Here is a 24,499-nt window from a genome sequence, read left to right as displayed (position 1 = left end):
CGGAGGGGCTGATAACGAAATAGCGCATTAGCTCTTTTTTTGAAAACTTGGGTGGCTCTAAAAAGAGCCTTTGGTCTTTGGCTTGTCAGGGTTTTATTTACTTTTGGCTTTGTGGCTTTCAGTTTTTTTTGGTAAGAGAACGGCCTGGATGTTGGGCAGGACGCCGCCCTGGGCAATGGTGACTTTGCCCAACAGCTTGTTGAGCTCCTCGTCGTTGCGGATGGCCAGCTGGAGGTGGCGCGGGATGATGCGCGTCTTCTTGTTGTCTCGGGCCGCGTTCCCCGCCAGCTCCAGGATCTCCGCCGTCAGGTACTCCAGCACCGCCGCCATGTACACCGGCGCGCCGGCTCCCACCCGCTCGGCGTAGTTGCCCTTGCGCAGCAGCCGGTGCACTCGACCCACCGGGAACTGCAGGCCGGCGCGAGACGACCGCGACTTGGCCTTGGCGCGGGCCTTGCCTCCTTGCTTGCCACGACCAGACATGATTGACTGTGAAGCTAAAACACCGAACCACGAAACCGCACAACAAAACAAAATTGAAATGTCTGCGATTGAAAAGCCTTTATAAGCTTTGCTAGGGGTGGGGTCATGAACGAGCTTTTCATTGGTCCTAAATTGGCTCCAGAACTGGCCAATGAGGGCAAGAGTAGGTGTTGTTACGTAGTCATTGCTGATAACACAAGGTTCCTACAAGATCCAATAGAAACTAAGGCCTTTTGGAGCCCTAATTTGCATACGGTGGTTATAAAAGGATCAGGCCCGCCCATTCTCGCACTTCTTTTCTTTGCTAACGCGTGTGGTGTTTTATAATGCCTGAGCCGGCCAAATCCGCTCCCGCGCCCAAGAAGGGCTCGAAAAAGGCTGTCACCAAAGCCCAGAAGAAGGACGGCAAGAAGCGCAAGCGCAGCCGCAAGGAGAGTTACTCCATCTACGTGTACAAGGTGCTCAAGCAGGTGCACCCGGACACCGGCATCTCGTCCAAGGCCATGGGCATCATGAACTCCTTCGTCAACGACATCTTCGAGCGCATCGCCGGCGAGGCCTCCCGCCTGGCGCATTACAACAAGCGCTCCACCATCACGTCGCGGGAGATCCAGACGGCCGTGCGCCTGCTGCTGCCCGGCGAGCTGGCCAAGCACGCCGTGTCCGAGGGCACCAAGGCGGTCACCAAGTACACCAGCTCTAAGTGAGTCCCTGCCGGGACACGGCGCTCGTATGAGTCGCCGGCCGCTTGACTCCAAAGGCTCTTTTCAGAGCCACCCACCTAATCACCAGAAAAGAGCTTTGTTCACTTACTTTCCCTCACTTGCTCCCACAAAGTAAGTTACTCTACTTGTGAAAGATCCTGGAAGATGGTACACGTAGCTTTTTAAGCCTTTCCTACTTGAGATCCTTGGCGCGTGACTGGCTTTGCTTTTTAATCTGGGGCGCGTCTTAACCCCACAACTGCTTAGTTTTCTTACAAGTTCTTTTCGTGTTAGAATACGGAAATCCGCTTCTCAACTTCCATCCCCAGACTATTGTGTCCTGGTGACTCTGTTGGGTGTACGTTCCATCGGTGTTCTAAAACGAAATGAGTGGTTTCGGTCATCTTCACTTTTAAGGAGGGCCCCAGGACAACTAAACCCAGGTCCCGAGAACATTGCGTCAGAGCCTTGAAGAATTCTGAGTGTTGGCAGCTGCGGGCGTCCAGTCACCACTTCTGCCCTGCGGTGTGGCCTCCGGTGATATCAGCGGTCTGGGCACTGAGGGTGGAGCCTTCGCTGCTGGGTCTTAGCCTTTCCCTGATTGGACGACATGAATATTCAAAATCGCGCGCCCTCTCCGGAATTCGTAGATTCTGGTTTCCGACGCTTGCTTTGGGGCTTTCACATCCCAATTATTTCTCGGTTTGTGGATCGTTTTTGCATTTAATTTTCTAGTCTCGGAACGCCCCGGCCTTGCGTCACTGCAAGGCGCTGGTCATTTAGGGCTGGGCTCAAAAAGTCACCTCTCGGAGACCTTTCCACGTCCCACTCAGGAATTTGCGTCTCGTTCCTGCCTATCATCTGATCTCATTGTTTTCTCTTCCTCCTAGCAGCTGTCAGAAATTGTCCGGTTCGTTTATTTTCTTATTAATGGTCTTTCTCCTTAAGCCCTTAACAGAGACTTTGTTGGTCTGGTTTTCTGCTAAATTATCAGCGACAGTCTGCCTGTCACATGGTGGACACTTAAATTCTTAATTAATATTTGTCAAATTAATTTTCCCACCCCATCCCTTTCTTAATCGCTTCCGTGGATGATGTGTGCCGTTCATTTGCATTCGATAAATGTGAAGATGAAAACAGAAATGTTTTTGGAGCTCTTTGGCAAGTCAGTCCAGGGTCCCTTCAGGGCATTAGCTCTGAGGAGGCCTAGGTTAAGATTCTTTTTCTGCACCAAAATGGTGGTTGTGGTAGTTTTCCCATTATGCTTCTGGTGGTGTATCCTCTTTTGGATTTTTATTAAATTCAGAGTATTGGTTGCTGGAAAGATCCTTTTCCCATCCTTTTCTGACACCCACCATCTCCATCCTGATACTCTGTTCCCCATGGAAGATGAGCTTTCAATTTATACTCATCTTCTCACTTATCAGGAAACCCTGTAAAGATAGACCCTGCAAGAAAGTCAAGGCCAAATAACCCCTTTTTACAGAGGAGGTTGAGAAAAGCAAAGGAATTGGTTCGCTGGTCATGCAGTTAACATTGTTCACCTTTGTATCCTTAAATGCGCAGACAATTGCATTTTAGTTTTATTTCGTGTAAATACAGAATGTTCACTCCTTCTGTCCAAGCCTTGATTTTTGCTGATGAAGACACTGATGGTCTGATCAGTTATTCAACTCTACTTTTGGCTAAGGGGTCCTGGAGTTGATCCTAAGGGTTTCACGAATCCAAGTGGACTCCAAACATTATTGTAAACTGAATTAATCTTATGTTTCCTACATGTGTTTTCAAATATGTGTAGATGCTGTTGTTATTAATAAAATTACCCATTAATTTAAAAGCTTGCCTGGATTCCTTTTATCTGTGATATATTCTCGCATTAAATGAAGTTAGATAAAACTACTGCTGGGTCTGTGGAAAAGCTATTTGCCTCTGACTTGGTGGATGACTATTTATAAGCCATTGGCCAAACTTACTTCTACCCAAGAGGTGCACTGGGGCTGAAGTAGCTTGTTATGAGGCCTAGTCACTTAAAAAGACATTACCGCAAATAAGAAGCATTATAAACAAGACAGAAGAAATGAAGTCCTTAAAAATGTTTAACATCTATAGAGCACTTACCATGGACCAGACAACAGGTCTAGGCCTTTATACATAATTAACCCTCACAAGAACCTCATGAAATAGTCACCATTATTATCTCCCATTTTATAGATGAGGAAACTGAGGCACAGAGAGGCTTCTCTTCAGATGCTCCAGAGAATAAACTCCTAGTTCAGGGTTTAAGGGATTTGAGGAAGTAAGATCAATCTCTAGACGCCTTGGACCCCTCCCTGGAGTTTGGTGTTGGGGAGGGGGACTGTTTAGGCTTTAAAATGAAAATTAAAAGGAATATCACCTGCTTTATTCTCTTTAGGATGCATCCTGTGTATAAATCTATGGTGGTGACAGTGGTGGTGGCTGAAATCCCTGGGGTTGGGACTGGGGGGTTCTGGGTCTCCAACCCAGAGGCCATACCTCAACTTACTTACCTGCTGGAATCCCTTTACTAGTATGAGAGAGTCTTGGTCACTGGTTTCAGGCTCCATCTGGGCATAGTGTTTATTAGGAAGGAAGTTGTAGAGCAGGGAAGGGGGAAAAGATGAATTTGGAATTTGGAATTTTAACTCCGGAGGGGAGCTAATTTAGGGATGGTGAATTTAATCCTAAAGATCCTCTTTGATCACTTTTTCCTCCTGTCAAACATCTGTATACATTTGCTTAACCAACTGAGCCACCCAGGCGTCCCTGTATACATTTGCTTATGTTAGGGTTAATAATAGTCATTGTTATAATAGTAATTACTTCTACTCATTGAGCGCTTAACTGTTTCCAGGGTCCTCAGCCGAGGGCTTTACCTGCGTTGCCTCATTTCATCTTCACAACCTTCACCTTCTGTGAAAAGTTCACCACTGTGAAAGTAGGTTCCGCTATTATCATCCTTATTTTATAGTTGGAGGAAACAGAGTCTCAGAGAAGTGAACTTGTCCTGGATCAGTGGGGAAGTGAGTGATGGAACTGCAGTCCAATGTATGCTTTTAAAAAGGTTGATATTTGGGGTGCCTGGGTGGCTCAGTAGGTTAAGCCTCTGCCTTCGACTCAGGTCATGATCTCAGGGTCCTGGGATCGAGTCCGGCATCAGGCTCTCTATTCGGCAGGGAGCCTGCTTCCCCTCTCTCTCTGCCTACTTGTGATCTCTTTTTCTCTCTCTCTCTGTCAAATAAATAAATAAAAATCTAAAAAAAAGAAAAGCTTGATATTCAAGGGTGCCTGGGTGGCTTGGTTTGTTAAGCATCTGACTCTTGATTTCTGCTCAGGTCATTGATGTCAGGGTTGTGAGATCGAGCCCGGGATGCCTGCACAGAGCCTGCTTAAGATTCTCCTCTGTCTCCCTGTCCCTCTGCCCCTCTCCACCAGCCCCTAAAACACAAAACAAAACGAGAAAACAAACAAAACAAAACAACAAAAACCCTTGATGTTCAAAACTCTCCAGAATCCGCCTCTCCCTGCTTTTATAGCTCTGTTTCCTACTGGTCCCCTGTGAGGTTAGGGAGATTTTCTGCTCTACTGAAAAGGGTCTGCTCACCTTCCACTAAGCCTATTTTGCTCAGGTCTGGACTGGACTGCCCCTTCCTTCTGGCTTGGCCAGAGCATTCTTTTCAAGCCAAAGCTCTATCTTCCAGCTCAAGGGACACCTTCTTTTTTCTACCTTCCTTCCTTCATTTTTCTACCATATCCACCTGTACTTTTTTTTTTTTTTAACATTATTGAGTTATAATTGGCATTCAATAAACTGCATGTTTAAAGTATAATTTGCTAAGTTTTGACATACATACATTATATACCAATGAAAACATCACTACACTGAAAATAATGAACATATGCATCACCCCACCCCCAGAATTTCCTAGTCTCCCTTCATAATTCTTCTCTCTGCCCCCTTCACCAATGACCTACTTTGCCCCCATCCCTGCCCTCAGGCAACCACTGGTTATTATATATAATATCCACTGCTATTAGAGATAGTTCAACTTCTAAAGTTTTATGTAACTAGAATCCTACAGCGTGTATCCTTTGTGTCTGGTTTCTTTCACTCAAATTCCTTTTTTAAGAGATTTTATTTATTTACTTCTGAAACAGAGAGAGAGAGCATGAGTAGGGAGAGGGGCAGAGGGAGAATCAGATTTCCCGCTAAGCAGGGAGGGAGCCCAATGAGGGGCTTGATCCCGAGACCCTGGCACCAAGACCTGAGCCCAAGGCAGATGCTTAACCAACTGAGCCACCCAGGCGCCCTCTGTTCACTTGCTGATGGATAGCTGGATTCCAGTTCTTCCACTTTGTAATACACTCCAATTTTCTATCGTAATAGTTCCACAGATGAACACAATAAACTTTTTGCCCTCAGTTGGGAAGGATCTCAGATGGGGCATGAGACCTATGCACAAATATATTCTGTTTGAGTGGGAGAAAGTGTTAGGGTTACACTTCCCCTCTCCTGGGCTCACACCTCTCACATCCATTCCAGGTTCCCACAGCTAGCACAGCCTTCCAAGCACAGAGCAGATCTCATCACCCACCTGCTCATAAACCTCCAGTGGTCTCCCTCACTGCTTCAGTTGGGCTTTCACAAGAAAATAAATGAAACAAAAAAAGTAAAACTTTATCAGTAATTCTTATGCCATATTTGGCTTTGCAGCGTGGTCTGGGGACCGCATAGCTCACAATATGGCCAATCAGAATTTACCGCAAAGAGGGTAAGCCTGAGGGCCAGCTCTGTTTAGTTCTCAGTAAGTGACCCTAAACTGGGAGACTGTCCCTGTGCCTGGGGAGACTACATTTCATCATTCACATGGGTGATAGGAAATCTGTATTTACTAATTGTGTAAAAGTTTTTAAGTATCTATTGATAGTGATAGTATTAAGTTCTGTAAGACAGTCTCTCTAGGACCATTCCTCTTTCCTGACTCCTAAGCATTGCTAGATATGATCTCATTATGTCATTTTTTCATTCAGTAATTTGTTGAGTATTTGTTAGATACCAGGTGGTCTGCTGGGAGACAGAAAGGAGCCGAATGGCATTGAAAACAGGAAAGCCCATCTCAGGGACCACAGGCTGTATGCCTATTCAAGTACCGTGTGGGGCCGATGGCACCTTGATCCTCAAATGAGTATCCAGTCACTGCAACAGGGCTTCCCTGAATGTAGAAATGGCCCCATCAGGCTTTCCAGGCTGATAACAGCCACACAGTGCTCAGAGAGGACCGTGAGATTCCGAGGGGACTGTGAGATTTATAACTGGTCAAATGTAGAGGTTTGCCCTGTGCTGGTTAGGGCTAGAGAAATGGGGTAGTCTTATACACTGTTAGTGGCAGAAGAATGTGGTGCAAATGTTTTAGTGGGTAATATGACAACAACTATCGTAATTCCCTTTTCATATACAAATACAAAACAAAAGACTTCAAACAAAAGACTTCAAGATATTCATACAGGGATGGTAAATAGCAACTTTTTATTGAAAATGTATTTTTAATTCTTTTTAAAAAATATTTTATTTCTTTATTGAGAGAGAGAGAGCACACAGAGGAAGAAGTACACTCCCCGCTGAGCAGAGGGTCTGATGTGGGGCTTGATCCCAGGACCCTAGGACTGTGACGGGAACCAAAGACAGATGCTCAACAGATTGAGCCACCCAGGTATCCCTGTATTTTTAATTCTCGATAACTGAGAAATTAAAACATATACAGAGAGGGCAAGGTACTCATTATCCAACTCGATCAATTACCAAACTTAAGACTGTCTGTCCTGTATCATTTTGAGGCAGATCCCAGATACCGTATTGTTTCATCCACAAATATTTCTTTGTGTATCTCTAAAAGATAAGGACCACAATAGCAAGTCACATTGAAAATAATTAACAGTAGTTCCTCAATTCATCAAATATCCAGTTGGTGTTAAAATTAATCTGCATGTCACAGCTTGAAGAAATGCTTTGCTTGAATCTGAACCCCAAAAGTTCTATATACAATGGTTGGTTGACATGTCTTTCAACTCTAATATCTGTTTGCCATTCATCTCTTTTTTCCTTCTAGTTTCTTTGTTGGAGAGACTGGGTTGTTTTTCCTGTTGAGTTTTCCAATTGGGATTTTGCCGATGGCTTCCCTGTGGGGTAGGTTATCAAGATCTCCTGTCCCTCTACATTTCCTGTAGAAACAGATGGAGTACAGGGAGCAGAGCCTTGACTAGTCTTAGGTTCACTTTTTCACTCTCTGGCAAGACTGATATGTAAGTGGTGCTATTTTTTTTCCCTTTCTATTAGGAAACCCACAATGTCTGATTGCTTCCCTTTCTGAGATAACATCTGTTGCTGTTTAATGGTTCGATCTTTTAATTCGTTAGAGGCTGCAAAATGATACTCTGGCATTTCTCAATTTATTAATTAGAATGATTGAAAAAAATTATTTTTTACTATTATTTTTAATAGTAGACACTTAGAGTCTACTTAAATATGTTTTAGCAGGTGAAAAGAAAGTGATAGGATACCTTTTGGTGTAAATAAAAATGGTGCATGTGTACTGGTGTGTAGGCATGTGTATGTGCATGAAACATTTTTCTGGAATTTCACGTGATAAAACTAACAATGCTGGCTACCGATAAGGAGAAGAGTTTGGTTAGGCCAGAAGGAGGCTCTTACTCTTTATGTCTTTCAATATCATTTGAATTTTTGATCAATGCTTGAAATCATTATGAGTAGAGGTTATTTGGGCAGTGGGGTTATTGGCTTTAAAGGAAAAAAAAAAAAAAGCCCCAGTGAGTGCTGTGAGAATATTTTTGGTGAAAATAACATGTTTCAAATACTTATCCTACCACTTGGCCACTACTAGACCCTCAGTTCATTTTAGTTAATTCTGAAAAACAGTTTAAAAAATCTTCAACAGGATAACCAGCCCTCAACCTAGACAGCAGCAGTGAACCCCAGACACTCTTGGGGTTTATGTGTGGAGGGACTGGGACTCTCCTACTCCCAGTCTCAAGAAAAATACAATCACTTAAAAAATGGTGAACATTGTCCCCGCATCTGGCTCTCTGCTCGGCAGGGAGCCTGCTTCCCCCTTGATCTCTGCCTGCCTCTCTGCCTACTTGTGATCTCTGTCAAATAAATAAATAAATAAAATCTTTATGGGACGCCTGGGTGGCTCAGTTGGTTAAGCAGCTGCCTTCGGCTCAGGTCATGATCCCAGCGTCCTGGGATCGAGTCCCACATCGGGCTCCTTGCCCCGCAGGGAGCCTGCTTCTCCCTCTGACTCTGCCTTCCACTGTGTCTGCCTGTGCTCGCTCTCGCTCGCTCTCTCTCTGACAAATAAATAAATCTTTAAAAAAAAAAAAAGGTGAACACTGGGGCACGTGGGTGGCTAAGTCGGTTAAGTGTCTGCCTCCAGCTCAGGTCATGATCCCAGGGTCCTGGGATCGAGTCCCGCATCGGGCTCCGTGCTCAGTGCTTCTCTCTCTCCTTCTCCCTCTGCCTGCCGCTCCCCCTTGCTTCTGTTCTCTCTCTCTGTCAAATAAATAAATAAAATCATAATAAAAAAAGAAAGCAATATGCCTTTAAAAAAATTGTGAACATAACTTTTAAAGAGATGTTTCAAAGTGATTTTCCTGACTAGTCAACCTTGCTGATGAGGCCTCAGTTGGAGATTTGGTGCTCAGCCGGACCAGGAGGGCTTGAAGAGGACTAGGTCACCGAGGAGTGTGAACTTAGAAGAGAGTATGTAAAGCTGGCCCTGGACAGTTGATATGGGTTACTGGGCAAGTCAAGAGTAATACTTAGGGAAGGTTATTCTGACCTTCTTATTTTTATTCTGACTGAGACATGCAGAATAAATTGATGCTCTTAAATTTTACTCATATTTAAAAAAAAAATTTTCAGGGCGCCTGGGTAGCTCATGGGTTGATCCTCTGCCTTTGGCTCGGGTCATGATCTCGGAGTCCTGGAATCAAGTCCTGCATCGGGCTCTCTGCTCGGTGGGGAGCCTGCTTCCTCCTCTCTCTCTCTGCCTGCCTCTGCCTACTTGTGATCTCTGTCTGTCAAATAAATAAATAAAATCTTTTAAAAAAATTTTCAGATCACACATAATCTAAGGCTCTATTCCTATATTTGCTGAATACATTTAGTGGAACCATTGGCCCCTTTTCTTATTTATTTTTCCTTTGTATGTTCATTCTTTACTCCCTTGCCGACAATCTTAATTTACCCTCTCCGTGTTCTTACAAAAAGTGTATTGCTTTCTAGGCATTAAAATAATTATCATTGCATACTATTTATTTCATCTATATGGCATTCTTGAAATAACACAACTACAGAGATTAATAGATTAATGGTTTCCAGGTGATGGGGGGGGAGATGGGAGGTGGTTGGGAAGACGCTCGCAAGTTCTTTTGAGATAACTGATTTACACAAGTTCATACAGGGACAAAAATTGCATAGAATTACATGCGCACACCCACATAAATGAAGGTTAAAAAACTTGTAAGCAGTAATTAAGGCCTGCATATTAGTTAACATAATCTACCAATGTCAATTGCCTGGTTTTGATATTGTATTACAGATACATAACATGTCACCATTGGGAGACACTAAGTGAAGAGCACATGGAACTCTTTGTACTATTTTGGCAACTTCCTGTGAGTCTATTAGTATTATTTAAAAACATAAACTAAAAAGCTGCAGAACGTGCTTTACTACTTTACTACTAACTAAATAGATGCCAAGGTAAACGAGAAGGGCATATATATTTTTTCTATGGCTTATGTATTCTTCCTTGGTGCCAGATGATGTTTTAAATGCTTTGTATGGATTAACTCAGTTTATCCTCATTATTTCCAGAAGTGAAGTAACATGGTTCAGTCATAGGGTTGGGAAGTGGCCGAGCCAGGATTAAAAGCCAGAGTCTCCTTTCAGACATTACACTGTATGACTAAGTCAAAGAAGCAAAACATTGATGCAGCACGTATAAGCACTAATATTTCTAAAAATATTAGAAATAACCAAAAATGTAGGAGTGCTGAAAAAAATTAAAAATTGAAAAAAATCCTATGTTAATCAAGCTACAAGCACCACTTAGTCTAACAAGCCAGGTTTATGGACTAGTTTTCAAAGAGGGAGAACACACACACCAAAAAACTGTGATGTGTCTCACCAAACAAAGGAAAAAACAGAGTTAATGTAGGTTGCGAGGAAGCCTGAGTGGAGGGTTTTGATGGGCTTAAAGAAAAGCAGGGCTGTGTGAAAGGATGGACATCAGAATGAGGCTTTGAAGTACTTCCAGGATCCTGTTTCCTTGGAAACCACGAAGTTAAGATAAAGGTGGAATGTTGTGTTTAGAAACCTCTTATTGTAGTTTTCGTACCTGGTCTAAGATCAAGGCTGATGCTCTATGTCAAAGTGATTTGGGTCCTCTCAGCAGGAATGGGGATGTTTCATTCTTGCTGATGTGCTTTCAAACAGCGAAGGTTCTGGTTGTCTATGATTTTTAGAACAGGTTTCTCAGGGAATAAGAGAGGCAGTGGTCCCTCAAAGAAGGGATCATGACTCTAGCTGCAGCATGTCCTTGGGAGAGATGTCTCCTGCTAATTCTTCGGCTCGCTAGATCTCTGTTTTCCCAGCCTGATGAACAGCAGAATGTGTTTTTATTTTCTTGGTTCTAGTTAATTTCTACTTTCTGAGAATGTACCTAAGTGCTGTCGTGATTTGACGTTTATTTTGTCAAATAAATAAATAAAACCTTAAAACAAACAAACAAACAAACAAAATAAGAATTGGCCTTTCCTGCTCAATCCCCACAAAGCTGAACCCGCATCTCTGCCCCCACGTTGTGTTGTGAATGTTCAATGTGTGGATTGAACTTGCTGCATTACACTACGATGAGCCAACATCATCTTATCTCCACGCTCTCAGTGACAAACACTAGGGTTTGCTCCACTTCCCCATCACAAAAAGTGCTGCAAGGAACATCACTGTACATTTCCCTTATGGACCTATGTAACTATCTTTTGGATAAAAATCAAGGAGCACAACTCTGGTTATTAGGATCTGTTTATTCTTTTTTTTTTTTTAAGATTTTATTTATTTATTTTGGTGATAGAGGGTGAGTGAGTGAGAAGGGGAAGAGCAGACGGAGAGAGAGAGAATCCCAAACAGACTCTTCCCACTGAGCTTGGAGCCCATCACAGGCTCAAACTCACCACCCTGAGATCATGACCTGAGCCGAAATCAAGAGTAGGATGCTCAACTGACTGAGCAACCCATCTATCTATTTTTTTTTTTAAAGATTGTATTTATTTATTTGACAGACAGAGATCACAAGTAAGCAGAGAGGCAGGCAGAGAGGGAGGAGGAAGCAGGCTCCCCACTGAGCAGAGAGCCGGATTCGGGCTTCGCTGTTTGAAAGCACATTATGACCTGAGCCGAAGGCAGAGGCTTTAACCTACTGAGCCACCCAGGCGCCCCACCCCAGATCTATTTACTAATTGAATGAAAAGTACCAGGCTCACCTCCAGAATAGTCATCCCAGACTTCCAGCACCATGGCATCAGCCCTCCTCTGAGCCCACTTCCAGGCCAACCCTTGCATCATCCAACTCTCTGAGTTTTTCCCCCTCTCTGGTGTTAAGTGATATCTCATTGTTTTCATTTCTGTTCCTTTAACTGCTAATGAATTCAAGCATCTTTACATGAGTTTGATAGCTTTTGTGTTTGTTCACCTGTATATTGCCTATCCCTATCCTTTGCTCCAACATTGTTTCTAGAATAAAACTAGCCCCTCCCTAGTTTGGCATTGAGTCCCCAGTACTAAAATCTCATTTTTTTTTTCCCCAAGATTTTTTTTTTTTTTTTTAAGTAAATCTGTACCCAACATGGGCTCAAACTCACAACCCCGAAATCAAGAGTCACATGCTCAGGGGGGTGCCTAGGTGGCTCAGTCAGTGAAGCAGCCAACTCTTGATTTCAGCTCAGGTCGTGATCTCAGGATTCTGGTATCAAGCCCCACCTGGGGCTCTGCTTCAGGATTCCCTCTCTCCCTCTGCCCCTCCCCCTGCTTTCTTTTTCTGTCTCTCTCTCTCTAATAAATACTAAATCTTAAAAAAAAAAAAAAAAGTAAGAAAGAGAAAGTTTTGTCTCATATTCCACTGACTGAGCCAGGCAGCTGCCCCTAAAAGCTCTCTTCTCATCACTGTCCTTTGCCCAAGCTACATGTGGCCCCATAGCAGTTCTTCCGTCTTTGTTTTCCCTGTCTCTTCTGCCTGGAGTACACCACCTTCCCTTTGCCCCCAGTCTGAGCATGTCTCAAATCTTAATTATTCTTTAGAGCCAAGCTCAAACTATCGCCATCCTTATTTGCTCAGCTGGAATGACCCTTTCCCTCTCAGCTCCCACAGAGCTCAACCTGCATCTCCCGTTGTCACCTGCCGCAATATGGCTTCCATTGTAGCTGCTGAGGTGGGTATCACCTTCCTACAGAGTCAGGCACGGGTTGTGTGCAAGCACAGAGAGGTCCAGAGGGCCTGTTCAGAGAAATATTAAGACTTTAACAATAAGTAAGATGATTTTGACTTTATTCTTCATAGTTTCCTCTGGATAGTGTTTTCCTAAGTACACCCGTTAGTGGGTTATGAAATCGATTTACTTGATAGAGATCACCTTTTTCCTTTTCCCTTTTTTAAGAAGCATAAAACAGAGTATATTGCAAACAGGAAGTATCATTTTGTGAAACACGTTGCAATTTATTTTAAGAATATAGGCAATGGCGCCTGGGTGGCTCAGTGAATTAAGCCTCTGCCTTCGGCTCAGGTCATGATCTCAGGGTCCTGGGATCGAGCCCCACATGGGGCTCTCTGCTCTGCAGGGGGTCTGCTTCCCCCTCCCCCTCTGCCTGCCTCTCTGCCTGCTTGTGATCTCTGCCTGTCAAATAAATAAATAAAATCTTAAAAAAAAATATAGGCAATGGAAAATGTATTTCGTACTGTGAGTTGAGGTCAAGAGAGGTCTGTTGTACTGTACTGAAGCATCACAGAACCTATTCCCCCAATAGGTGCTACTTTGGCATATTGACTCTTTTGAGCTGCAGGCACTTGTAAAACAGCAAATGCAAGGACAGACTTTCTCTAACCACACCTGCCGAAAGGCAGAAAAGGAACTCAGTTGTCACAAATCCCTTTCTTCGGAATTTCATCAAATAGAAAAGACTGCCCCTTATCCCAGGAGAACTGGACCCCACAGCCAGGCAAACATCCTCAGAAACTAGCATACCTCCCGTGAATTCTTCTAAGGGCCTGTTCATCTTTCCTAAAAGGCATTTACTCTCCACTAAGAGGCCTCCAGGCCTCCTCCCCTTTCACTACTAAGGTGGTATTTATGTCTGAATTCCAAACTACCTCGGGGAATTAGTTATTTTTTCTCAGGCATCTCCCATGTATCCATGAGGTATCCATATTAATAAACTTGTTTGATTTTCTCTTGTTAATCTGTCTTTTATTATAGGAGTCCCAGCTAAGAAGGCAAAAGGATAGAGGGAAAATTGTTTTCTCTTCCCTACAGTACAAATATTGATGATATTTGTATCCATGTGTGTATCACCTTCCTCTGAAATCCTGACCCAAATACAAAAGAAAAGCAAAACACGAAACCTAGGCTCAAATTCCAGCCTGGCCCCTTCTTAGCTGGGTGACCCGTAACCCCAGGGGTCTTACATTCACCAGAAATTTCCCCATCTATAAAACAGGACTGAAAAGCCCTACCTCCTTACCAGGGTTCTTGTAGAATCAAATGAAAGGATATAAAGGAAAGGCTTTTGTAAGTCATGAGACATCCAGGAACCCAAGTATTCTTGTTTTCTGGGTCACAGTCTACAAGAATGTCTAGATGCTACTGATCTACCAGTTGTTTCCTGGGTGTTAGTCTTTCTACATTGTGATTGTGAGTTTCCCAAGGTAAAGATCTAGGACTTGTATTGGTTAGTATTTATCATAATGAAATGAGTAATAATTTATTGAGGTATTGCCATGTTGAGATTCTGCCCTAAGTACTTTGGATGAACTGTATTTATCTCATTTTATCCCTGTGGTAACCCTATGAGGTATGAACATTTGCTGTCACTATTTTAGAGATATTCCAGCTGCAACACTGAGACCTTTTTCTAGCTCCATGTCTTTTCTTTTCCTGAGGAAAGTTGCCTAGTTGCCCAGACAGTTTGGGCTTTCTCCTGGTTACTGCAGGTAACTAGCCAAGGACCAAAGGACTTTCCATGTACTGCTCTGAAGCCTGGAGTTCCCTAAGTGGAAACACAGACTCCCTTGTGACCCCCACACTGTCTGGACACAGGGAGTGTTAGCAAAAATGTGATCTGCTGCTCTTGGTTTATACTCAGGTATCACTGACTGACAGAAGGACCTTTTGGAGATGGAGAGCACAGGGACACTTAGAGAGGGAAGATCATGGGAAGTCTCTGGAAGGCCTGCTTCCAGAAGGACCTCCTAAGAGGCCCTGAGCTCAACACGTGCAGGGGGTTGACTAGTGTCCTCCCAGAAGTCATATCCTCCCTGAAGCTCAGAATATGGCCTTATTTAGAAATAGGGCCTTTGCAGATGTAATTAAGGATCTTTAGGTGAAATCCCGCTGGATTTAGGGTGGGACAAGGGAAAGGAGTGGGAAAGTTGGGCACAAGACCTGGGGAAGGCGGCCATCTGAAGACACAGGCAGAGATTGGAGTTTTGTTGCTGTAAGCCAAGGAAAGCCAGGAGCCACTAGAAGCTGAAAGAGCCAAGGAAGGATTCTTCCCTAGAAGTTTGGAGAAAGCCTGGCCCAGCTGATACTTTGATTTCAGAACAGTGAGAGAATAAATTTTGGTTATTTTCAGCTACCAAGTTTGTGGTGGTCTGTTTGGGAGCGCTCAGACGCCCTCACTGGCTTCTAGCAGCAGTTGGGGTGTGAGCTGTCCCCAGAATGCGAAGAGCTTGCTGCTGCTGCCAGCCCCCAGTGAAGCCTGTCGGGGTTCTTCCTGCCCAGACATGGCGTCAAGGAGCCCACAGAGGTCCAGGACTGGGGGAGGTCAACCACCATCTAGGGGTGCTCAGTGCCACTAGTGGAGATGGAGACGCCCTGAGGAATTTAGAACTGAGCAGGTCGGGGAGGCTGGGTAGGCCTATGAAGGAGCCAGTCTGCTCACTGCGGGGCACCGTCTCCCATTCCCGACCCCTTTTTTCTCCTCTGCCATCTTCTTTCCTCCAAGTATACTTCCTGCTCTGCTCCTCATCACTCTTAACACTCCCTCCCCACCAAATTACAAGAATCTTTCATGAATGAAATGATGGGATGTTTCCTAATCCTGCTTTAACAGATTACCCTAAATTTAGAGGCTTAAAACAGCACAAATTTATTCTCTTACAGTTCTCAAGGTCAGGAGCCCCAAATGAGTCTTAAGGTACTACATTCCGTGTCAGAAGGACTTATTCCTTCTAAAGGCTCCAGAAGGAGAATCCGTTCCTGTCTCTTCCAGCTTCTAGAGGCCACTGGCATTTCTTGGCACCTGGCCTCAGCATCCAATCTCTGCTTCTGTCATTGCATTGTCTTCCCCCCATGAGGCCTCTTGCCTCTTTCTAATATGGCCTGTTATGATGATATTTAGGGCCCACCCATCCATGTTAGTCTCCCCACCTCCAGGTCCTGAATTTAATCACACTTGTGAAGTCCCTTTTGCCAGTTAAGGTCACAGATTCTCAGGTCGCTGGGATCAGGATGTGGACGTCTTGGTGGGGGACTATTCAGTCTACCCCCAAATTTGTACCCCTCCCTAAAGCATCTTCCCTGAAGCACTGATCACCCACGGAGGGCACTGGCAGTGGTGAACTCTGCCTTCAGCTAAGGTCACCAGAAGCTGGCTAATGGTGGACTTCAGCCATTTGTGGACAATTGTCACAGCCCAGGACAGCTATCTTCTACCCTCTTCTGGGACTGACCCGCAGGAAGTTCCTTCCAGGGTGCAGGCTAGACCTGATTCTGACCAGCAAATTCCCGAGAATTTCCTGAAAGGTGGTGTGGAGGTGGGTAGATACTGGGTGCTGTGTCCTTCTGAGTAAGGATTCAGAGTCTGAGGTCTTCAGGTCCCTCATCAGGCATTTCCTGACCACTGAGGCAGTCAGGATGCTGCCTTACAGAGATGAATAGGACAACACGCCCATCCTGACAGAACTCAGAGTCTGATGGGGAACTAGGAGGATAAATGAATCCTGGTGCTAAAACCAGAGGAGAGTATACACTTGTTAGAAACTGGGGAAAGTGCTGTTGGTCTGAGAAGGAGGAGTAGGGGTTGCGGTGGGGTGCACATGAGGAAAGCTTCACAGGACTGAATTGTACAGACTAAACAGTAGGTCCACCAAGGAGGGGAACGTATCTGGACAGAAGAAAGGGTTATGCCAAGTCATGAGAGGAATTGCAAATTGCAGACATTAAGTTGGATGAGAACAAATGAGTGGGGTTAGGGGAATGGCTGATGAACATCCAATGAAAAGCCAGGGAAGGTTTGCAATTTAGGAGCTGTAACGGTATTTACCTTTATAATTTTGTTTAGACTTTTCTGAATAGCTAATAATCTTATTAATTTTTTTTCTGTTGCTTATTTTGGATCAGACTTGTGGTGGTCACTTTATGGGAACTGTTTCCTTAAATGTCTCCAGATACCACCAGCAGGCAGGTACCAGTGTCCCCATTTTACCGATGAGGAACTGAGGCCTGGTGAGATGAAGCATCTTGCCACAGTGTCCTAGGTAGAAAGAGGCAGAGCCAGGACTCAAACTCAAGTCTGTGGCCTTGTCCTTGGCCTCTGCTTCTCTGTACTGATCATGACACAAGGGCATGCATTTCATGTTGAGGATAATAGGGTGGAGGAGATGGAAAGAGTATGAAGCTCAACTCTGGCACTGGGTGGAAATTTTTTCTTCCTTGATAGTGGTAGAGACAGGTGGCCTATGGGTAATAAGTCCATTGAATCAACGAGTCCCTCAATCCTATACATCATGAACTTCCTGTTCCTGACCGCCTCCTCCAGCTTCCGGTATGTGCTCTTCACTTAATCTTTTCTGCTTTGGAATGTGAACTCTGGAGTCCCAGAATCTTGGTGAGAATCCCTGGCCATGGCACTCACTAGCTGGGGGAGCCTAGGCCAAACACTTTAAGCTTCCTACTCTATAAAATGATAAAACACCTACCTGCCTTGCAGGGTTGTCATGGTGATTAAAAGAAAGATGAAGTAACAGGCTTAGTCGGAAGTGACCAAACTTGATGAACACAAGTGGTTGTCATCATTTCTGAATGGCATGTACAAGATGGCCCTGTTGCTCTCACCTTTGCCTCCCTGGGACAAATGTTGTCCAGGTAGCCCTCATCGGTCTCCAGCTATCCTTCTGTCTCTTGGCATTCCCTTCCTTTCCTAGCCCCATCAGTCTCTGGCTGCCTCAGTCCTCTTCTCTTCTCCCAGACCCATGGCTAGATCTCATCAAATCCCCTGCCTTCTGTTAGCCCTTATTCCCTTATCCTTCTGCTAGGAGCTTCCCCCAGAGTATCTCCAGCTGACCCCCTCCTACTGAATAGATTAATATTCTTAACTCCCGGTGAATGTATTCCTCTGGACAGTTAATGGAATTCTCAACACCAGTTCAGAAAGCCTTTAAGCAACTTCTCGGTTCCAAAAGAACCAAAGTTTGTTTTCCCTGAATTCTTCACCTAAGTGAATTTTCCCATTATTTCCTAGTTCCTCAGGTCAGGGAGAAGCTCCTTTCCTAGTTCCTCAGGTCAGGGAGAAGCTCCTTTTTCTCTCCTATTCTCCAAATGCCTACATCACCAATTTTTTTTTTTTTTTACATCACCAAATCTTACAAGATTTATCCTTCTACAATTCCCTCCAATCCATCAATTCATCTATGTCTTCTCCTAGTCACTGCCATAGCCGAGGCCACCATTAGCTTTGATTAAAGGACCCAAAGTCCAATTAACAATACCAGTTCTGGGGCACCTGGGTGATGCAGTTGGTTAAGCACCAGACTCTTGGTTTCAGCTCAGGTCGTGATCTCAGGATTGTGAGACTGAGCCCTGTGTTGGGCTCTGCACTCAGCATGGAGTTTGCTAGAGTTTCTCCTGCCTTTCTGTCCCACGTGAGCACACGCCTTCTCTCTCTCTAAGAAATAAATGAATTTTACAAACAAAAACAAAAAACCCAATACTAGTTCCATGGCAGATCTTTTCCATGGCAGATCTTTTCCAAGAACCAGGTTGAACATGATAAGACTTTTTCGTTTTCCTTCAAATTTTGTGATGAGACTTTTGAAGAGAACATGAATTGCCTTTTGACTTTTTCTCCCATCCAAGTACTAACCAGGCCCAACCCTGCTTAGCTTCTGAGATCAGATGAGATCAGGCGCGTTCAGGGTGGTATGGCCGTAGACACCTTTTGCCTTTTTCTTTATGACTAGTTTGAAATTATGTACCTAAATCAATAAGATTTTGATACTAACATAAAAAAATTTTGGTACTACTTCACCCCTAGTTTCTCAAACCAACAAAGACATTCCAAACATTTCCTAGGAAGTTTGGATTTCACAGAATAGTGGCAGGAATGTCAGCTCTGGCCTACCAAACAGGTGTCAAAGTTGTCACTAAAATGCCTGTGGCAGTTTGGGAAGCCCTTGAAGACAGTGGAGAGTTCCTTGTAGTCCTCCCCAAAGATGCTTACAGTGAGAATCAGATTCTGTGGCCCTAGCCCTGTGGGGGCAGATCTCCAAGATGGCAGCTGATAGGTAAGACAGCAGTGTCCTGACAAGACCTGACCCTCTGCTGGGTGAGAAATATTGAGTTAATAGGTCCCACTTCCTCAGAAAATGAGTTTGCATACTGCTTTTAGTTTGCTAGCCCTATGTGAGGGTAGGGGGCTCAGTCAGGCTGAGGAGAGAACCCTTCCATTGTCAAGACCCAGACCTGCCGTTGTGTCTCACCTTTGACAGGAAACCAGTTAACACCAACCAGGGAGGGCCTCTACTGTCCAATACCAGTGAGGGACCAGGTCCTAATTCCCCAGTGCTCTTCGTCTTCTGCTTTCATTCACTGTTTTCCTTCCACATCCTGCAATCTTTGAGTTTGGTGAGTGAGCACTCCACTGTTGTGGTGAGAGGAAGAGAACTGGGTAGAAACATGAGAGGGGTGAAGGCACATCCTGACCATTCTCATTAAGCTAGGAGCCCCTATCTTAGCCATGACAGACACACATGGGCTGTCCTTCAATCTCAGGGCCATGGGCAGGTCTTGGGTATCTTTGGTATTTTAGATTATTGGTATCTTGCTTTCAAATCTGACTTACTATCAGTTCAAGGTGGGTAATCCTGGGAAGGAATGGTTCCGACGTGGAAAGTCACACACTCAGGCATCTGCTCAGACACTAATGGCTCTGACACTTTGGAAGTAATTCTTCCCCTGAGAACTTCAGACTGCACCTTTGAAAACAAATTCCAGTGGCTGAGATGCTGGGTGCAAAGCTGTCATCTCTGCACAGCTCTAAGTCACTGTGGCTTCTGCTTATAACTAAGTCACAGAGGATGCCATCACGTACAGGGACTGAGACCCTGGAGCCTGTATTGATCCCCTAGGGCTGCCCTAACGAAATACCACAGACTGGGTGGCTCAAGCAACAGAAATTTATTTAGTCACAGTTCTAGAGGCTGGAAGTCCAAGATCTCTTTGTCATAGGGTTTGATTTCTTCTGAGGCTTCTCCTGAGCTTGCAGATGGCTGCCAGATTCTCCCTCTGTCCCCTTATGGTTGTCTCTCTGTGTTGGCTGTGTCCCGATCTCTTCTTTTGTTGTTTTCTTAAAGATTTACTTTATTTTAGAGAGATGACCCACGCAACTTCATGCGAGAGCAGGGGAAGGAAAGAGCGAGAGGAAAAGCATCTCAAGCAGACTCTCCAGCTGAGCGCAGAGCTGCCTTATAGCCCTCAGGCATAGCCTCATAGCCCTCAGGCATAGCCCTGAGGCATCATGACCTCAGTCAAAACCAGGAGTCTGACGGCTAACGGAGACACCCAGTTACCCCCAGTCTCCTTTTCTTATAAAAAAGACACTACTCATATTGGATTAGGGCACATCCTAATGACATACATTCCCTTCCTTCCCTTCTTCGGCCCTCCCCCTCCCTTTCTTCCCTCTCTCCCTACTTCCTCCCTTTCCTTTTTTCTTTTGTTTCACTTGAAAGAGAAGCACAAGCAAAGGAAGCAGGAGAGGGAGAAGCAGGCTCTCCACTCAGCAGGGAGCCCAGTGTGGGACTGATCCCACCTGGGATCATGATCTGAGCTGAAGCAGATGCTGAATCAAATGAGCCACCCAGATGCCCCCTCAATGACATTTTAACTTAAATGCCTCTTTAAAAGTCCTACATGGCCTTATGTATAGTCATATTCTGAGGTACTAGGAGTTAGAGCTTCAAGATAAGAATATGGGGAAGAGGGCAGGAGACACAATTCAACTCATAACAGGGGCTATGAAAATCTCTGAGTCTGGGGGTGAAAACCGGAGCTACAATCCATACTGCTCTCTCCTTCCCCCCGACCCCACACTCCTTGCAAAAAGGCAAAAAAATTTTCAAGTCTTTCTTCCTCAGTTTCTGTTCTTAGTGAATTTCCACCAGTCTCTAATGGTTTTACCTGTGAACAAAAACACAAACTCTGGCCTTTTCCAGGTGCAAATAAGTGCTGTTCAAAGAAGAGGGGTCACCCACACACTTGCTGCTGAGTCTTGCGCAGTGCCGGCTTTCCAAGGCCCCAACCGACTCGTTTCTAAGATACCAAAATGTATCTTCCACTTTCATCTGGTGTACGAATTGCCCGTCGGAGATAAACTGGTCTCTGCCCTCACAGATCCTAGGGCCGCCAAATATAACCACGGAAAGGGAGGAGCAGAGCGGGTTGTGCGCCTCCCATTGGTTCCAGCTGCCCAAGAGCTTGAACTACGAGCGCCCCGCGCTGGACAACTCCTCTACTACATGCACAAAGTTTTCTGTCTGCATCTGGGGTTGTTCTGGAGGAACAGGAGTCTCCTGCTGCGGACGTGAGCAGGTAACGGTACCAATCAGCAAAGATGGGGGGGAAGGGGCCTTGGTTAAGGCGGTCTTTGAACCTTCCGGCGGCTGCCGCTCTTTTTATTGAAACCCACAGGACTGTCAGAACTGAATGCCGGGCTGCAGAAGCCGGCCCCTCTTTGTCCTCTGGTCCATTTCTGCTTGGAGCTGCCCATACTACCTGCCTTGAGGTCCACTGGCATTAAAAAGGGGGACTGGGTGGGGACAGGATTGGGGAAAATGAGAACGTCAAGGACTTAAGACCTCTGGCAAAGTCGCTCAGGCCCACAAGGGACTTTGGACCAGCAAAATCCGGTTGATCTGAGAAGCCTGGGCATTACTGACACCCAACCCGCTGGTAAAGCTCAGGAATCCAGATCTCGACGCGGCAGAGGTCGGGCCATACAAAGGTGGCGATTTCCCTCCCCAGCCAGAGCGCCGCGCCTTTCGGGGCCACTTCCGACTGGGATGTAGAGGTCGCCCGCGCACAGCGACGCCGCGCGACTCCCCGTGGCTTAAAAAAGCCAGCCAGGGGGCCCCTGGGTGGCTCAGTGGATTAAAGACTCTGTCTTCGGCTCAGGTCATGATCTCAGGATCCTGGGATCAAGCCCCACATTGGGCTCTCTGCTCGGCGGGGAGCCAGCTTCCCCGTCTATCTGCCTACTTGTGATCTGTCAATAAATAATCTTAAAAAAAAAAAAAAGCCAGCCGGGGTGCCCACTGGATGTCGTCTCTAGCGTCGCACAGAAACTCCGTTGTCTCGTGCCTCTCTCGACCATGAAATCCCATTTTCTCTTCCCAGACAGCTTACAACCTGGGTCACGGTGGAGCGGCTAAAAGACCAGCCCACACCCATCAGTAAAGCGAGCGTGTACCGCCGTTTCCCAGAAGCGAAACTGAGGACCCTGGCCGCCGAGAGAGGGAAGCTAGCCAACAGGAAACCTGGATCCGGCTCGTGGCCTTTACGTCACAGGTCATGAGCACTCGTCTGTCCCACCCTCCCGCGATAGGGAAGCGTCCGCCGGCAAGGAGCGAATAGACGACTTAAGTGGCACAGCTTCTTCTAAGTGCTGTCGTGGGTGGCTCTGAAAAGAGCCTTTGGGTGGGATGGAACCTCGAACCGAGCGCTCACTCAAGCCCGCTCCCCGCGGATGCGGCGCGCCAGCTGGATGTCCTTGGGCATGATGGTGACGCGCTTGGCGTGGATGGCGCACAGGTTCGTGTCCTCGAACAGCCCCACCAGGTAGGCCTCGCTCGCCTCCTGCAGCGCCATGACCGCCGAGCTCTGGAAGCGCAGGTCCGTCTTGAAGTCCTGCGCGATCTCGCGGACCAGCCGCTGGAACGGCAGCTTGCGGATCAGCAGCTCGGTGGACTTCTGGTAGCGCCGGATCTCCCGCAGGGCCACGGTGCCCGGCCGGTAGCGGTGCGGCTTCTTCACGCCGCCCGTGGCCGGCGCGCTCTTGCGGGCCGCCTTGGTGGCCAGCTGCTTGCGCGGGGCCTTGCCACCGGTCGACTTGCGGGCCGTCTGCTTCGTGCGAGCCATACCAACCAAGTCACCACCTCAACCGCGCCGCCGCAGCCACACTAACGCCCCCTCCGCCCGCCGCCCCACTTTTTATAGGCACCGACTGTCTCCGATTGGGCGAGACAAGACTTGAAAGTCCCGCGCTGCCTGCCCATTGGCCGTGACGTCACCCGCCCTGGCGTCACCCATTGGCTTGGACAGAATCCTCCCTTCCTCGCCCGCCCTCCTCACTCGCCAGTTTGCCAACAGCCTTCCGCACCTTGTTTTTCCTTTCTTTTCGGCGGGCGGGGGAGGGGCGTGTTAGCTCGCAACCGGGTCAGAATGTTGTTCCTCCCCAGCCCTTCAACCCCCTAGAACACGCGGCTCCCCGTTCCTTCCCACGCTGTCTCCCCAACTCGACCTCAAGCTTGCGTTGGCTCCGTCCCCCAAAACGCCTTGTTACCTTTGCAGAGCCCCCTCGTTCCGTCAGGCGGAACGCCTGTCGGGGCTTTTCAGGTCGTTAAGTGGTCTCACCTCATCCCCTCAACCCCTCCGCCTTCCGGGCGCGAGATCCCGCCTCCAGGAAGCTAAGTGGAGGCCCGCACCGCCGCTGCCAAGGCCGTCCCACACTTTTACTTGACCAACAGCCGGCTCAGGAAAGCCCAGGACCAGGTCTGCCGCACTCCCACAAACTGCCCGCTCCCTTGCCGGCCGGCAGGAGTGCACGTGTACGTTGGGCCAAGGCCTCGGGAAGCGGGCCAGCTGCGCCCTCGGCCCCCCACTTAAGACTTGAGTCAGGGGCCGCCTGACAGTACTCCTGACCGAATCGAGCGTGGCTGTACCCCTCTCCCTGCGTCCAGTCCGAAGGTCTACGAGCCACCCAACAAAATCAAGATGGTCGAGAGCTCAGGGTTGGAGACGAGCAACGGGGGAGGGGCAACCCCCAACCACTTCCCCTCGCCTCGCCTCGGTGTCTCCGAGGGGATCGGCCCACTACCCGGAGAACGGCCGATCTCAGAACGGAGCAAGCTGGCTACTGTAACAACTCTTTTACTTGAGAGAGTGGGTGGCTCTTAAAAGAGCCTTTGATTTCACAGGTGTCCTCTTCCACACCAGGGCTGGCTGGGCTTCAGGACGCCGGCCTCACTTGCCCTTTGCCTTGTGATGGCTCTCCGTCTTCTTGGGGAGCAACACGGCCTGGATGTTGGGCAGGACGCCGCCCTGGGCGATGGTGACTTTGCCCAACAGCTTGTTGAGCTCCTCGTCGTTGCGGATGGCCAGCTGGAGGTGGCGCGGGATGATGCGCGTCTTCTTGTTGTCTCGGGCCGCGTTCCCCGCCAGCTCCAGGATCTCCGCCGTCAGGTACTCCAGCACCGCCGCCATGTACACCGGCGCGCCGGCCCCCACCCGCTCGGCGTAGTTGCCCTTGCGCAGCAGCCGGTGCACTCGGCCCACCGGGAACTGCAGGCCGGCGCGAGACGACCGCGACTTGGCCTTGGCGCGGGCCTTGCCTCCTTGCTTGCCACGGCCAGACATGACGATCACGCTCCCGCAAAACACCTCCCGCTAAGCCACCGACAAAGTCGCCGCGCGCCACCCCGCTTCACCCTTTTATAGGCAGAACC

At 47.0% G+C, this 24,499-nt stretch overlaps 3 protein-coding genes across 5 annotated transcripts; 1 reads left to right on the top strand and 2 right to left on the bottom strand.

The window, feature by feature from the left end:
- Positions 1 to 24,495, bottom strand: LOC116567983 (histone H2A type 2-C). 3 transcript variants are annotated; one of them, XM_032303390.1, is made up of 2 exons: positions 24,409 to 24,471; positions 1 to 481 (listed from the first exon to the last, which is right to left on the bottom strand). In XM_032303390.1, coding segments are annotated over exons 1-2 (390 nt in total). In that variant the 5' UTR covers positions 24,411 to 24,471; the 3' UTR covers positions 1 to 93. The 3 variants fall into 3 exon arrangements, with proteins under 3 accessions (XP_032159281.1, XP_032159282.1, XP_032159280.1); XM_032303391.1 differs by having other exon boundaries at positions 35 to 144; positions 24,072 to 24,495; XM_032303389.1 differs by lacking the exon at positions 1 to 481 and having other exon boundaries at positions 23,909 to 24,488.
- LOC116567986 (histone H2B type 2-E) lies at positions 769 to 1,263 on the top strand. Its single transcript, XM_032303394.1, has one exon. The coding sequence runs from the start codon at positions 810 to 812 to the stop codon at positions 1,188 to 1,190; it is 381 nt and encodes a 126-aa protein (XP_032159285.1). The 5' UTR covers positions 769 to 809; the 3' UTR covers positions 1,191 to 1,263.
- Positions 22,444 to 22,968, bottom strand: LOC116567982 (histone H3). Its single transcript, XM_032303388.1, has one exon. It carries the CDS (start codon positions 22,911 to 22,913, stop codon positions 22,503 to 22,505), a length of 411 nt encoding a protein of 136 aa, XP_032159279.1. The 5' UTR covers positions 22,914 to 22,968; the 3' UTR covers positions 22,444 to 22,502.
- Positions 24,496 to 24,499: the final 4 nt, after the last annotated feature.

The sequence above is a fragment of the Mustela erminea genome, chromosome 10 (assembly GCF_009829155.1).
Source record: "Mustela erminea isolate mMusErm1 chromosome 10, mMusErm1.Pri, whole genome shotgun sequence".
Taxonomy (NCBI): Eukaryota; Metazoa; Chordata; class Mammalia; order Carnivora; family Mustelidae; genus Mustela; species Mustela erminea.
Note: the sequence above shows the minus strand (reverse complement) of the source record. Positions and strands in the feature narration are given on the sequence as shown.